The sequence below is a fragment of the Boleophthalmus pectinirostris genome, unplaced genomic scaffold, assembly GCF_026225935.1.
Source record: "Boleophthalmus pectinirostris isolate CB_2022bp ecotype Guang Dong unplaced genomic scaffold, ASM2622593v1 HiC_scaffold_22, whole genome shotgun sequence".
NCBI classification, from domain to species: domain Eukaryota; kingdom Metazoa; phylum Chordata; class Actinopteri; order Gobiiformes; family Gobiidae; genus Boleophthalmus; species Boleophthalmus pectinirostris.
Window position 1 is genome coordinate 21,838,179 of NW_026571190.1, and position 16,034 is coordinate 21,854,212.

Genomic DNA, 16,034 nt, shown 5'->3' on the forward strand with positions numbered 1-16,034 from the left:
TGTCAGACTGATCTGAGTTGGCTCTAGTCATTTCTCATCTGCTCCTCCCTCTCGGAGATCAGGGTTATACAAGTTCACAATTACACACACAAATACACTTCTTTATAGGGGGCATTGTGTAAAGTCAACTTTTATGATTACTTACCGAGGTTGTAGCAGTATATCCTCACCACTAGCTGACTCTAAGACGTATTAAAATTGATTCTTGCATGTTTGTGTATCCTCCATCATTCAAGGCTTGAGTGTTTTGAAAATGTCTGTTTACACCCACCCCCCATTACTCTCCGCCAATTACTATGTATAAACTTACATTTATGTTAAAATTCAGACTCCTGATCATGCATGTTGGGGTCTAAATTGTATTTTCTTTCATCAGTAAACACACTTAAATGAAAATCTGCTGTTGCTATGATTAAATACCATGGTTAGGAAGCAGGTTTGTCTTTTCTGCAGTTTTGAACAGGAAGTCAGTTGACCAGTTTCCATTATTAAGCTTTTTGAATTTACAATTTACAATGAACACAATTTATAAAAAAAATAAGAAACTACGTAAGTTATAGTCTAATATTAAAAAAACAGCAAAACGCATAATATATTCTCTTCAACTAATTAAATTCATTTTTTGAGGCTATTAATTCCATACTTAATGGATTTACATTGCCCACAGCCAAAGACCTAGAGTGAACTTGTGCTGGACTGAACCGGACATGCTGCATAACATTGTCAATATTAAATCAATCTAGGCATGCACTGGCATAGTTATTTGGAGCTGCAAGTTATTTTGTGTGTATGCTGGGTACCATATCAATATAGCTGTCCACACATCAATATGTAGCATCTAAAAAGGTTTTACAACAGTGGGATTTTTACTGAACCATATACAGTCTACATAGAGTTACATTCATCTTTTATTGTATTATGATTATTAAAGTAGTAATTCTTGGATATGTAAGCTGTAATACTTTGGTATTAAGGTTTTACTTCAGATTAAAGTGTGTCTGTTGTGAGCTGTTTAGTGGAAATGTTGAAATGACATCTGGGTTGTCACGCTCTTTTATCAGTTTGGACACCACACCTGTTCTTAGTTTTCAACTTGCTTTTTATTGTTATGTCTCCATCTACCTGACATTTTATAGTCTTCAGTTACAGAGGTATTTTATCTTCATCATCCTTTCTCTTTTCTCTGCCATGGTGAATGTAATAAACCTGAAACGACTGATTATGAGTTATGTAGGCAGTGAAAGTATAATGCTGTATAATATTCAAGTAGATTATTTGATCATTCCTAATGTGATGCTACTATTCTCTAATAATAATAATACTAATGTCTGCTATGTGTTAATAACTAGAAATCCCATCTCTTTTAGATATTTAGTTAATAGGGATGTAACCATAACCAAAATATTGTGTTATTGTATCGTTTTGGTGCAGCAACAACAACAAAAAAATTGATGGAACTAAATAGACCATGATCCTTTGCTGTGTCAGTACAGACTATATGAAGAAATAATGGTGATTAAGCACAAATCTTAATTCTTTGTATTATAACTGTACCAAAGGCTTTTCGAGGCATTCAAAAAGGAAAAGTAGCACATTCACAGTTTGCATTTTTCAGCCTCCACAAAATATCACAATAAATATTGCACTGTGAGATGCGTATCATAAGATTTGGATATTGTTATATCTGTATTAGCTACATAGGCCTCTTTTCTGAATATTGTTCTTCATTTCCTCAGGTTAAAGTGAACATCATTGGCAATGTAATCGAACAGGGATCCAGCAACTTAAGGATCGATCGGTCGGGATTCAGCCCACACGCCGCCATTTATTCCATGAGACCAGATATCCGCTGTGTTGTGCATGTGCACAGTCCTGCCACTGCCGCTGTAAGTTCATCTTTTATACCTGCATATTTTCACATGTATCTCTAGTCTAGTAGCTTTCAGAAGCTGCACACCGCTTCTCAATAGCGATGTTTTGAGGACAGCATTAAACAGCCAAGTTCATAGTTTAGTTTGAGGACATTTTGACATGCCTGCGTATATTTTTAAAAAAGTGTTCTGCTGAATGTTTTTTTTTTTTTTTTCCTATTTTAAGGTGTCATCCATGAAGTGTGGGCTCCTGCCAATTTCCCAGGAATCTTTGATTCTGGGAGACATTGCATACTACAACTACCACGGCAGCATTGATGAGCAGGAGGAGCGCGTAGAGCTTCAGAAAGCCCTGGGGCCAACAACAAAGGTACAAACTAAAGTATTTTTAATGTCACAATATCCCAGAGTTATTTTGGATGAAGGAAGTAGTATTTTTATAGGCCTTCCTCGAGGTCAACCAGAGGAAATGAGCTAATTATCAGGGCGTGGTGTGTTCCTAATAGGAATTCCTGCTTCTGTCAGCTGTTATTGAGTTTACAAGATAAATATAACTTTGTATGTATGTGTGTGTAAAGGTGCTGGTGCTGAGAAATCATGGAGTCCTTACTCTGGGAGAGACTATCGAAGAGGCCTTTTTTTACATGTACCAAGCTCAGTACGCCTGTGAAATCCAGGTACACATTACATATCACTCTGCTTTCTTTGCCACATCATTTAGCATTGTAATAAAGACAAAATGTTTAGGCAGAAAAGGTTTCAGGGGTAAGTTATCTGAATGAATGAGTGAGGGTTTACATTGTCATGACAAAATGTATAAAATTTTACAAAACAATAAATAACTATATCCTGTGGCCTTTATATCTTTACCATACTAAAAAAAAGTCCCTTCCTCTTTTACTTCAATGGCGAGACACTGAGATTGAACAAAACATCCCTGGAGGTAAAGCAAGAAGGGTGCTCTCTTCTCTGTAGCATGGCAGGATTTTTAGATGGTCCCCTCTCTGTCCCTGTCAGGCAAATCAGATTGGCAAAAGGAAACATTAATCCATCATGTAAAGCCCATCTTAAATTCTATGAATAAATCCACCACCAATGTCAGCAGTAATCTCTGCATCAAATACATTTGTTTGCATTGTAGCTTTAGTTTGTACTTTGTGTTTTGTAAAACCATTTTCTTGTAGGTCAAGGCAATTTCTTGTGCTGGAAGTGTTGACAACCTAATAGTGCTGGACCAGGAGGCATACAAAAGTCGAGTTCATGATGTGGAAATAAATGATGTTAACCACAGCGGCCTCCACAAGTGGAGGGAGGGAGAGCTGGAGTTTGAGTCTCTCATGAGGATGCTTGACAACATGGTGAGCTCAATAAGATGTTACCATGATGTGTTCTGTTAGCAGATAAAAGATATGCATCTAGCATATTTGTTGAAAATTCTAAATTATCCTCATGTAAAGTGGAGTTAGAGAGAACACAATGTTCTGCTTGGATGCAGCTTCTGCTTTGGCAGTGGTACTGACATAAAGACAAAAAAAACCATAAAGTTTAGGAACGTTGGATGACGGAGACAAATGAAAGAGACCATTAAATACAAAATCTGTGATGCCCAAAGCTTTTGTGTACTGAATTAATTTAGGGAACGTATGTTTTATATTGCTGTGACACATGTAATTCAGTGACATAAAGTGTACCTGTTTTTTGCTGCAGGGTTACAGGACAGGGTATGCCTATCGCCAGCCCATTATACGGGACAAGCCAAGGCACAAGAGCGAAGTGGAGATCCCGGCCACAGTCACGTCCTTCATGTTCGAGGAGGATGGAGACATGGCCACCAGACTCCCCTTCAAGTTCCTCCAGCAGCGACAGCAGAGAGAGAAGACACGCTGGCTTAACTCTCCCAACAGTTACATGAAAGTCAATGTGGAAAACAATGAAGACCGCTACAACAGCCGGACAACCACGGTAAATTTTTCTACCTAATCCTGTTAAGTTAATGTGGAGTTTGAGTCCTGACCTGTAACTAGATAACTTGATATTTTATGCCACAACGCCCTCTGTTGGTTACGGAGTATAAAACATTTCCCCATACAGTGCCACTTCATTATTCTCTGTGTAGTTTTAAGTTGTCAGCATGGTTTCAGAGAACTAAAATTATGTTTTTAAATGTGTGTTTTTTGCTCTCACAGTGGATGAAGGCAGATGAGGTGGGCACACCAATCAGAATTGAAGATCCCAATCAGTTTGTCCCACTAAACACAGACCCCAGTGAAGTGCTTGAAAAGAGAAACAAAGTAAGTTTATGTATTCAGTAACTGGTCAGTTGAATACTGGAATCATTGTAGCTGAATGTCACTCCATTTTGTAACAGTATAAAACCCAATCTAAAATTTATGTAATCTATGAAAATTATATCTATGTATTCTAAAAGGCCAATGTAGTTTTGAAGCTAATCTTGTATTTGTGGTGCTCTTTTTATTTCTGTTTATTTTTATATTAAGTGTGGTCTTTGTCTCTTTAGATACGGGAGCAGAATAGATATGACATGAAGTCATCTGGGCCCGTCTCTCAGCACCTCGCAGGAATCCCAGTGGACCCTCCGCGCAAGGTAACTGTCATTATTATACCTTTGAGCAAAAAATTATAATATAATGATATAAATTGTATTTAGTGAATGATTTCTTTTACACACGTGTCCTGTCTTGATATTTAATGAAATTGTTTAGTTACTTTATCTGATAAAGGTTTACAAAAGGCAAAACATAAAGTGTTGTTGCAACAGCTGAATAATATAATGGTTAACCTATGGTTAAGCTGGAGCCTGGCAGGAACAATGATTACTGATGATTAAGTGAGAACAGATGAGTGGGTAAACAAGAGTTTAACATGCAGCCTGCAGGTCAAGTTAGAACTGAACATGTTAAATACCTTCTGACCACTAGAGGGAGACAAGTGATTAAATTTAAATGGAAACAAATGATGACTGCTTTGCTTTTTGGTTGATGTCTTGTCTTAAAGGACACAGTGCAGATCAATGTCCTGGTAACTATGCACAGTGAATTGCAGTGATGTTTTGTGATGTGTGTCTTTTATTTTAACATTTCTGAAGATATATGCATGTCATTATAATAATAAGTGTGTACTATCTAACTTTTCTAGTTAGGGTCCACCCACTTGTCTCCATGGAGATGTTGTTTGAAATGTTCCATAGCATACAATTAAATATATAAACCTTAACACCATTACAGTTGTTAAAATGCTCAAAAATGTTTTACTTATTTTTTGCTTTTTTACTTTGATTGTGGACTTCTTGCCCCAGAACCTAGCCTGCTGTCGTCTCCATGGAGACAAGCAGGTGGTATACCCTCCCCACCAGAAAAGTTACATAGTGCACCTTTACATCTGATGTCACACAAATTTTACAATTTGTTTTATTTTTAATATTTTTTGTAGCATGACAGCATTAAGATATCCACATATTATTCTTCAGTCATTCAAAGCACATACATGTCATGTGTGTACCATGTGTGCATGCTTGAAGATTGTCCCTGGATGCTGTGGTTTCACTGTTGTAAATTGCATAAATTTTGTGATGGTTCCCACAGTCTGAACACGTTATGGTTTGCAGACTGATTACTTGAAAAGAGAGGAGGGGCGTCAGTTGATTCCCTGTCTCCGTTGTGTGATGTGGTTTATTATCTCAAATACGCTCTGGATCACATTACATTATGATCCAGTGTTTTGTAGCATGTGACTGTGATTTGCTTTTATGGCTTTAGTGTGTTACCAAACTCACCCATGTTTCTGTGTCCGCCTCCTCCCCAGCCGTACGTACCCACAGAGGAGGACCAGATGGCGCCCCTGCCTCCCAACCCTTTCAGTGAACTGTCGGAGAAAGAACTGGAAGAGTACCGCAAGAATGTGGAGAGGAGACAACTGGGCCTTAGCGGTAAGAGAGTCACCATAACATACACAGTCCTGATAAAATTAAATATTAACACCAAACTTAATGAATTTCCTATGTTTTATTTTCTATTTTTCTGACATTGTACAAGAACAAAAATGGTGCAGCATCTTTATTATGAATTTAATGGTCTGTTAGTAGTTTATTTGCGGTGCTGAAACATAAGTGTGAGGTAGCTGCTTGGGGATAATACTGTAGTGGCTTTATAGATACAACATTTTATGAATATTTTAATTGCTAGTTCATTTCAGTAAAACAACTTCAATTGGGCAATGCTTTTCTTATATATGGTGTTGACCATTGTTTATTTCTGTTTGAGCAAAGTGGCTCAAACTGCATAAAAGCCAAGTCACGGTGTGAGACATATGGCCCCAGCACATGCATGGACACACACAGAGGCAGAACCTGTCTACTCCACCATCTTTATTTTACAACAGAACCACTTATGAAACATGTATTAAGCTTTGTATCCTTATAAATCTTTATAAATGGAGTGATGGATTATAAAGAAGAAAGGCCCAAATTTGCCATAGCATGTTTAAATATTTCCCATAGTGATTTCATACAAAGTCTGTATAATCAATGGGTCAAAATAAAATCCCTATAAAGGGACACTATGTAATTTTTTTGGTTGAAGCAGAGTCTGCCACCTGCTTGTTCCCAAGGAGATTGCATTGTATTGCTTTGCCTGGACTTTTCCCCATGGCAATAAACTTATCTGTTTTCATGGAGTCAAGCAAATGACATCACTGGGCCAAGCTGGAATTAGGTTTTTCAAAGATTTTTTGAGAATAAAAACACATGGAAACAAATGATAAATGGATAATTTTAATGGCATGCTGTGGAACATTAGAGGCACAATAATAACATCTCACAGAGAAGCAGGTAGCGGACATGCCACCAGAAAAAGTTACAAGTTGCACCGTGCCATGTGTTTCTCTCGCATATTTGAATAACAAATAAAAAACCTTCAACCTTTAAATCCCACAAATATCATCAAGGCTTTTTAAAATCCTTGTTAAGAACAGCTCCTTCACCATGGTGTAGTGCTAGAATAACATAATACATTACTCTGTGTACCCTGTTGTTGTCTTAGCTCATCCCAGAGGGTAAATCTGAAGACCTTGGATACACACGCAGTACTTAGGTCTTTAAACATGAGCACAGGTCTTTAATGGCTCCCCTCTCTTTATCTGTCCACACTACCACGCAGTCAAGTCAGTGCTATAATCATATTAGCCCTCTGCCATATTGCCTTTACAAGGGGCATGGGCAAAATCAATAATGAACAGACTGGTTAGAGATGTCTCCTAATCTCCATCACCCATTCGAAAGAAGATGTCATTTTGATGTTTTAATGCATAAGCTCTCACATGTGTTGCCTGCTTATGAAAATGCATGGTACCACCGGTGTGCATATGTACATGAGGGGTGAGTAAGATGACAGACTGATCAAACAGCAGGTCTTCACACCCGCTGCAGGAGCGCGGCCCGTTGCTATGACACTGTTGCCCCCACAGCCCCATGACTCCCAGGAGGCCAATCTGGATACAAGCTGGAGATGGTCTTGATACTAGCCTGTGGGGCACTATATATTCTACAAACACTCCAATTAATTTCCATTCTTTAAAACACTACAATTATACCATTATATTATTGTTACTAACTTACTATTTTGTTAAAACTAAAACAAATAATAAACAAAAAGAGGAATGTTGAAAGAAATGTCTCTTAACTCTTTGGGCAGAGTAGCTGAAATAATAAAGTTGCTATGCGGCTGGCGTATTCACAGGAATTATTGGTATGTACAGTATCTTTTGTGAAAACAGCTTCCTTATTCTGAGCCAAATCTACCATTTACCTATCAACCAAACCAAAGATTTCAATGTAGACAACTTTTATTAAAGGTGCACTATGTAACTTTTCAGGAGACAGGGGATATGACATTAAAGTTATCTATCTTCAATTACAGGTTTACATTTGCTAAAACATATACCTTGAAAAATCATTCTTTCTGTGACTGTACCTTGAACCTATGGTGCCACCTTCCTGTCTCCATGGTACACATTAATTTGATACCATACTGTGGAACATTCCAGGCCAAGCAATAACATCTCTGTGTAGACGAGCAGGTGGCGAAATGTTCCCCTATGTTATCACATAGTGCTCCTTTAAATATAATTAGTGTAAATTCAGTTCAAATATTATATAACATTACTTTGGCCTTAAAATGAATGAAGGTCTTTTGTAGAACAGAGCCTCACTTAGACTGCTCTAAACAGTGTTGCATGAATGAACTGTCAATGGCACCTCAGCCAAGTGAATGTGCTAATGAATATGATAATAACGTGATATGGGAATGTCACTGCTCCTCTAATCAGCATTTCAGTCTAATGACACCAGTAATGCATACTTTATTTTCTGTTTTTAAACTCTAAATTAACACGTGTTTGTTACTGCTGCTAAAGATGTGACCATTATGTGCAGTTACACAGATATATGTAGTTTAACTAATAAAGGAATAACTGTCAAGGAGATTATAAGGTAAATTATTGTTAAAATTGTAATCATTAAACTATTGTGGTCAATTTGCTCATATTTTGGATCTGATGTCATCCATATTCGCTGGAGATGTGAAGCTAACGTTAGGCTCTAATCTGTAATCTGAGTTTTATTTTAACACAAAGAACTGATTTGTGTTTTTACCACAAGCCTAAACACATACAATTATTACAATTACAAACTAGCTAGCATTAGTCAACAGTTTTTCAGTTACTCTCACCATTTGTTGAAAATCAAACACCTAAACATGAACACAAATGCTCAGATTTACCACAGCTTCCTGAAAAAGTATCAGGCTCAGATTTCATGTGTTAACTGCTGAACATTCCACCATAAACATATATGTAGAACACCCCCCCCGTGTGATGTCACCGCAAATCAATGTCAGTGAAAACATCACATGTCATTCAAACTGGAACGAGACATGTGCCATTGTATTTATAAGTGATAGTTACAGAGGAAGGGCATCTGACTAAAACATTTGCTAAATCAATACACAAAAGAAGAATTTTCCACACTGCTGAGGCAAAGGATTTGATGCATTGACCCTTAAAACGCAAAACTGGCAGTGAGTTGTTGTACAAACTTGCCCTGCCGGATCTGTGTCGGCTACATAACAGAGTGACGGTGACTCTTTGACCCTCTCATTTGCAGCAGTGGAGGATTTTGTTAGTTGTGTGTGGACGCAGCTGTGCATGGCCTGATTCTAACATGTCTGTGTTACTGCTAATCTCTACCCACTCCCTCACCCCTTCGACCCTTCATCCCCAATCTCTCCAACTACCCCCTTCACCTCTCATCCACTTACCCCTGCTGCTGTACAATCCTCTCACCACTGCCCCCCCTCACCCCGCATCCCTCCCTCCCTCCCTGCAGATGGCGAGCACGAGCTAACCTCTGACGATGGCTCTACTCTGTCTCAGTCTCTGTCTGTAACCCAGTCCGCACAAAGCACTCCGGCCAAAGAAGGTATCTCTCACAACAACTTATCTCCATGAATGCTTTATGTCTTAACTTTAATATATATTTAACATGTGTTTGCATGAGTTTGAATCAAAAGTCTGATCAGGTATAACATTGTGACCACTTTCACTAGTCATTTCATGTGTGTTTAGAACTATGTTTCATTCCCTGGCCCCATAGGTTTAAACTGTTTTGGGTTTACCTCTGGACCATTTGGATTACAATCGGACCATACAGACTAGGTTGCCATGATAGCAAAATTTCAATAGTCAATTTCAATCCTATCAACAGATCTGGTAAAACCAATTAAAGGTCCTATATTACACAAAATGATTCTTGTGTGTTTTTAGCTATGTTATAAAAAACTTACCTGGAGTTGTGTTTTATTTCATTCACACGTGTTTGAGTAACCCATTATTATTAGTCTGTCTACATCTCCAAAGCTCAAAATGCTCTATAAAAAGGTTTCAGAAGAAGCGCTTCCTGGACCACCAGAGGATAATACACAGAAGATCCAACTCAGTGGTGCTCTTTGGGAAGGGAAGTCAGTAAAAAGATGCAAAAAACCCAAGGCACTCACTGGTTAAAATAAAATGCCTTTATTAATTTACGGCATGTCTTAATGGACAACTTACAAAGTCCCAACGCGTTTCAGCCTATGGCTTTCCTTAGGGGACAAAAACCAAAATGCTCTGTTCCACCTTGTGATGTCATGTAGTGGTAGGTTTCAAGTGTACAGCTACCTTTTACCTTTTAACTTTTTAACAGGGATGAAATTGTTCAAATGATTCTAGTGAAGGTGCATGCAGTTTAAAAACACAGTGGAGCACTTCATGCATTACCACATGACATCACAAGGTGGAACAGAGTGTTTTCTGTTTGAGAAGAACATCTTAAATATGCAGGGTTTGTGTGTTGAACATGTGTGAATGAAACAAAACACAACTCCAGATATGTTTTTGATGAGGATAAAAGCTCACAAGAATCAATTTTGTGTGATAACATAATCAGAATCAGATCAGAAAATACTGTAATATGGGCCCTTTAAGAACTGTAGTTTAGAGAGATCTGTAAAAAAAAAATAAAAAAAATAGACTAGCCATGAACATTTGACCCATATCAAACTCTCTCAATGTCAGCACTTGCAATTCAAAGTTTGAGTACATAATTATTACTTGCTACTACTTATGAGACTTGAAAAAGAAATCATTTATGTTCACATTATCTTGTAGTATATATAGTGTTGATAGTTTTCAGGCTGAAATTTCAGTGGGAAGCTAAATGGTTGACTTCCAAGCTTTGTGGCGATTTCAGTAAAACAGGTTTAAATACCAGAAACCCACTTATTGTAAAAATCCCTATCATTTGAACTGGGCCGGCCTCCATGTAAGACAAAAGATAATAGCAGTGACTGTACAAGTGTGTCACAGAGGCATTGACTTCCTGTGCGCTCCCCTGCAACTCAAACCACGCACAATAAGTAACAATTAACCTATGACAACATACTGGCACTGGGGACCCATATTTTTCCTGACGCCATTGCAGTGAGGTCACCCAGTTGTTATGCTGAAAAAAAAAAAACAGGTCAGATGTTATACAAGTGTCTAGCTAACGTGGCCATGTTTTGTGTTCAGGTAAAATGAAGCCATGAAGATATCTGTGTTTTTGTGGTGTAGAGAAGTAATTTGATAGGGCTGCCCTGCATTCCCCTAATCTGTTAGTTACAACAGGGAAAGGGCTGTTGTGAGTTACGTGAACACTCATTAAGTGAATGGGGAGCAGCAGCAGTATTTTAAAAGGCTCATTTTGGAGGTGAAAGGAGGACATACTCTAGGCCAGCGGGTCACTGAGGTTTATGACAGGATATTATGAAGGATGTAGAGCACAGGGCCAGTGGGTCTCTCTGCACGCAATCAAATATGTTTCATTTTCTGCAGTGGAATGAGAATATTGGATTTAATATTGGAGCCCTATTAGACAACAGAAAATTCATTTTTTAAACTTGTGAACTATATGTAAATTATCTAATCACATAGGAGTACATATGACTGCCCCAAGATTATATGGGGAAATATTGATGTTGTTAATAATTCACAAATAGTTACACATTAGTGGAATTATTTAGTAACCATAAGGACTAATCAATATATATCTGGACAGCAAGTCAATGTTGATTCACAATTTATTAAAGCAAGAAAAGGTGGTCATAATGTTATGCTACATACACCAAATAAAGGGTAACTTTAAAATGGAAAGGAACATAATGGAGGTGTTATAGTTTTTTCTGGAATGTTCCACAGTATTAAGGCATTAAATCAGGTCATGTTACAGTTCAGATCTGTGGTGAGGCACCATGTTCACAGTAGGAATGCATTTTTCAATGTATTTTTGAGCATTAAAAACACTTGTAATCGAATAAATGCAAGATATATACTGTGGGACATTCTAGGCAAAGCAATAACATCTCCATGGGAACAAGCAGGTGGCAGACTCAATCAGAAAACTTACATAGTATACTTTTAACAATACACAAGTCTACGTGAAATGCTTGAGTTCACCTTATCCTCACCTGTCCCTCCTGCTTCTGTTAGACAACCACACGGGCCTCATGAACGGCAAAGACCACCACAGCCTGGACGAGGAGCTGTCAAACCGCGTGAGCCAGCTGACCACCAGTGTGGAGAGCGTGGAGATCCTGGTGCGTCCCGGTGAGAAGATCGAAGAAGTGTTGTCCCAGGAGAGCTCGCCCTCCAAGTCGCCCAACACCAAGAAGAAGAAGAAGTTCCGCACCCCGTCCTTCCTCAAGAAAAACAAGAAGAAAGAGAAGACGGAGGCGTGAGAGCAGATCCCGAGCAAGTGTCGCCTTTTCTGTTAATGTCTGTCATTTTGTCTCTGCTTTTATCGTTTTGTTTTTAATGTTATTTGACTTTTTTAACAAAAAGATTTTATGTGCAAAAAAGAAAGGATTACATACAAATATGTTTATGTTACGACTTGTCCTAAAGACTTTGGGAAATGATCTGGTGGGGTCACATAAGTTGCAGAAGATGTTGTGCAACTCAGTGGGTGTTGGATATCGCTCACCTGATTACTTATGCAGTACTCCAATAGGGCTCATTGTATAAAGCCAAAAAGTGTCACTTGAGGCCATTTAAATCCTGAATAACATGTTCTTCATAGGCTGAAACCCCATCTCGAAAACACTTTGGAAAATGACTGCACAACTGCAACAAAATCTCCCTTATTTTTGTATTATTTTGTTGAAAATGAAATCTACATTTAAATAGTCACACTGGAAACTGCTTTAACAAAACTATAGCCACAGGGTCATATAGTAGTAAAATAGTCTCTGCTTTATTGTCAGAGATTTTAAGCTTCTATTAGCATTTACAAACATCTCTATCATTTGTGTAGCATTGCATTTGTCTCATCTCTTCATCTCAATGTTTTGTTTTTGCCAAACAAACTGAAACAAAAAAACAAAACAATCTCGTTGTGCTGTCTCTGCCTTTGTTTGAAAATGAATTTAATTTCTATTGATTGAAATTTCTGTATTAGTCATCTCCATTTGTATATTACATTTGTTAAGCATCTCTGTTTCCAAGAAAGGAATGGCTGACTATTTTTTGCTAGCATCATGTACACAGAGCTACTATATAACACAGAAATATAAAACTGGATATTTTTGGCTATAAATTTTAACTATATTATATTTTTTATTGTGCTGCACTTTTCTTGTGGTAGATGACATTAACATTTTAGCTACAGGTATTTTCATCAGTGAAGGAGATGTGAAGTGATTGGTTGTGCAAGCATGTAAGGCATAGTAATAGTTAACTCATCAGGGGGCAGGAAGTTGGATTTAGAAGTCACATGCATGATTTTTTTTCTCGGTAAAGTCCAAATACAGTCACTTGTTAAAATGGGTCGATAATATTGAAGCCTTTCGTTTGTTGTGAGTTTATTTTAAAGCCATATTGTAGTTTTACTCCTTTACTTTGATAATAAGACAAAGGTTAAGTTTCTTCCTGCTTTGGTGTCAAATACTACCCCAGGGACTGCATAGACACATCTCAGGCTTCCAACAAATATACAAATTCTATGATATTTTAAATTGCCTTGTATTTTTGATAACGCACACTGATTAGGCGTACTATAATGACCACTAATGGGAAAGGATAATAACAGATTATCTCTTCATTAAGGCTGTACATCTGCTTATAAGTGGACTATGGAGCTGGGTAGAAGCCTTTTCAAAACTGTGGCTCATGCGAGGTGTTTTTTGCCTGGAGTTGTCATGATCTGTTAGGGCTGCACAATTAGAAAAAAATCTAATAGCAATGTATGTTTAAAAAGAAGGATTTTGTTCGGAATGGATATTGTAATCAGCGCATTAAATTAGGAGACTGAATTAAAACTGAAACATGAACTGCTAAACTATAATACAAGACAATACAAGAAACACATAGAAGTCTAAACTAAAGGTACTACAAGATTTTTGAATAAATGCATAGGAGGATATTGGCGATTTGATAATTTCGTCAACTGCAATTGCGGTTTTGATTTGATTTTGATATATTGTGCAGCCCTAAAATCTACTATTGAAAGTCCATGGTTTACTGTAACTTAAATAGCAGAAATTAAGCTGGTTCTTGTCAGTGTAATAGGCTCTGTGCACAAATCAACCCAACAATCACAGTGTTAACGTCACTACTTCCTTTCCAGTTGTACAGTATCTATGGGTTTTGCCCTAAGTCTTGCTAAAATTAATAAATATTTAAAGATTAGGCATTGGACAGCAACAAGATGTTAAAAAACACACAATACAAACAAATTCTTCACTAGAGAACGCTTCTGTAGCAACATGTAGCATCTCTTAGAAAGTTAGCTGTTTGTGTCTCAATGCTAATGCTAACTTGTCTTATTAACTCATAAATATTAGAACAACACCACAAATGGAAGTATTCATATAAAAATAATTGTGTACCCCTTTTTTGAATTAATTTAAATTGTAATAGATTGTTTAATTAATATTTTATGATTTTAATAAACGTGGCAGTTAGCCTTGAGGCACCGTAGTTAGCGTGCTACTGTGCACAGAGCCTGTTGTAATTAATTGTGTATAAGGGTACTGCCTATTAATGTAGGGTGACCAGACATCCCTTTTTACCCGGGACGATCCCAGTTATGAGCCCTGTGTCCTCTGTCTCAGCAGATTTATCCAAAACCAGTGATTTGTCCCAGTTTTATACAAGACATGTCCCAGCCAGGTGTCCCTATTTTTCACCAATCTGATTCCTGCCAACAGCAAAGAGACGCATATTATGTCATTTGTTTAGGTTAAATATAGAAAAGCTGCTTAAAAATGACCAAAACACAAAGAAAATGTGACTAAACTGACTCACATTAGTGCAGAGTGCTTAACAGTTTTCCTTTATTATGCACTTGTTTCATAATTTTATTATTACCAACCAATCCAAACCAGGGATGTCCCAGTTTTTTATTTTGAAAATCTGGTCACCTTATATTAGTGGGGTTGTGATAATAACATGAAACTAAAACTACCCATATCATGCACATGTCCACAATATTGGGCGTATGTAAGCTACAATGCAATGGTCAGTAGTGGCCTCCCGCTGGGCAGTTAATACACGATCATTGGTGTAACAGTCCAGTGACCCACAGCTGAACTCTGTAAACCAAAGTGTGATGGGTTGCCACATCTCCCCCTTAGCAACCCCTACAGTGCAACCAGATGTACCAATATCCCAGCAAGCAATGTGAACTATTGGATTTGGAGGAAGGAAGGGAGGGAGGGGCAGTTGGTCCCTGAACTAAAACAAGGGTAAATGAGCTTAAGTGTACGAACAGACTGACCTAGCAGCACACCATGTTAATTCTGTTTTCTTTCAAAGTTTCTGTCATTGTCATCTCATTTGTTTCATTTTTCTTAGTTTGGAGAAAGCAAGCTCTTTTATTGACTATTTGATTTGAGCTGAAAACGCTCCCTTATGAATTGAATGTGCATACTCCATTGTAATTTTTCTCTTCAGTTTCTTGCCATTTGCACTGTGCTTTTACTAATGCCTCCTTCCGTGTTTTTGCTTTGGGATGCCAGATTGAGCCAAGCTTCATTGTGACCTGTGAAAATCCTATATAAATGGTTAATCTAATGGAGTTGCTTTAGTTGTATTGCTAATCAGTGTAAATTCATAAATAAATCAGTATTTTAAGAAACTATTTATGTTTTTCATTTTCCTTTTTGCCACTGTCCATCCCTACACCTTTTTAGTTCAGCATAACTCATATTATTTTGGTTTGATCCATTATCACTAAATAAAAATGAATATGTCCATTTTACAAACTATTCCTATGTCTAATGCTGAAGCACTTAATTTTGAAATGCACAGTTGAAATATATATTTTTTATATTTGGTGCCTTCTGTTATTAAGGGGCTTGTTACTATTTACTAAAATAGCAAATTGTCCTTATGCTGCAGCACATTATATAGAGCATTTAAGTAGGAAGTTAATCACAAGCACATTTAGAAATCAAACTTCTATTTATCTATCGAACCATTTCTAAACATGATGTCTGCATTTACGTTAAAGGTGCATTATGTCACTTTTTGCATGGTCAGGGTCACCTGCTTGTCTCCATGGGGATGTTATTGATA

General features: G+C 37.5%; 1 protein-coding gene across 5 annotated transcripts in view; it reads left to right on the forward strand.

The window, feature by feature from the left end:
- The window catches only part of add3a (adducin 3 (gamma) a), a 76,371-nt gene extending 60,774 nt beyond the window's left edge, over positions 1–15,597 (forward strand). For 4 of the 5 annotated variants that reach the window (XM_055157820.1, XM_055157821.1, XM_055157819.1 and 1 more), the window contains 10 exons: positions 1,737–1,886; positions 2,098–2,241; positions 2,450–2,548; positions 3,056–3,229; positions 3,579–3,833; positions 4,058–4,162; positions 4,390–4,476; positions 5,694–5,817; positions 9,271–9,363; positions 11,949–15,597. In XM_055157820.1, coding sequence (XP_055013795.1) covers positions 1,737–1,886; positions 2,098–2,241; positions 2,450–2,548; positions 3,056–3,229; positions 3,579–3,833; positions 4,058–4,162; positions 4,390–4,476; positions 5,694–5,817; positions 9,271–9,363; positions 11,949–12,196 — 1,479 coding nt within the window. In that variant the 3' untranslated portion in view covers positions 12,197–15,597. The remainder of the gene's footprint in view (positions 1–1,736; positions 1,887–2,097; positions 2,242–2,449; positions 2,549–3,055; positions 3,230–3,578; positions 3,834–4,057; positions 4,163–4,389; positions 4,477–5,693; positions 5,818–9,270; positions 9,364–11,948) is intronic. The other variant, XM_055157822.1, reaches the window with a different exon arrangement.
- Positions 15,598–16,034: the final 437 nt, after the last annotated feature.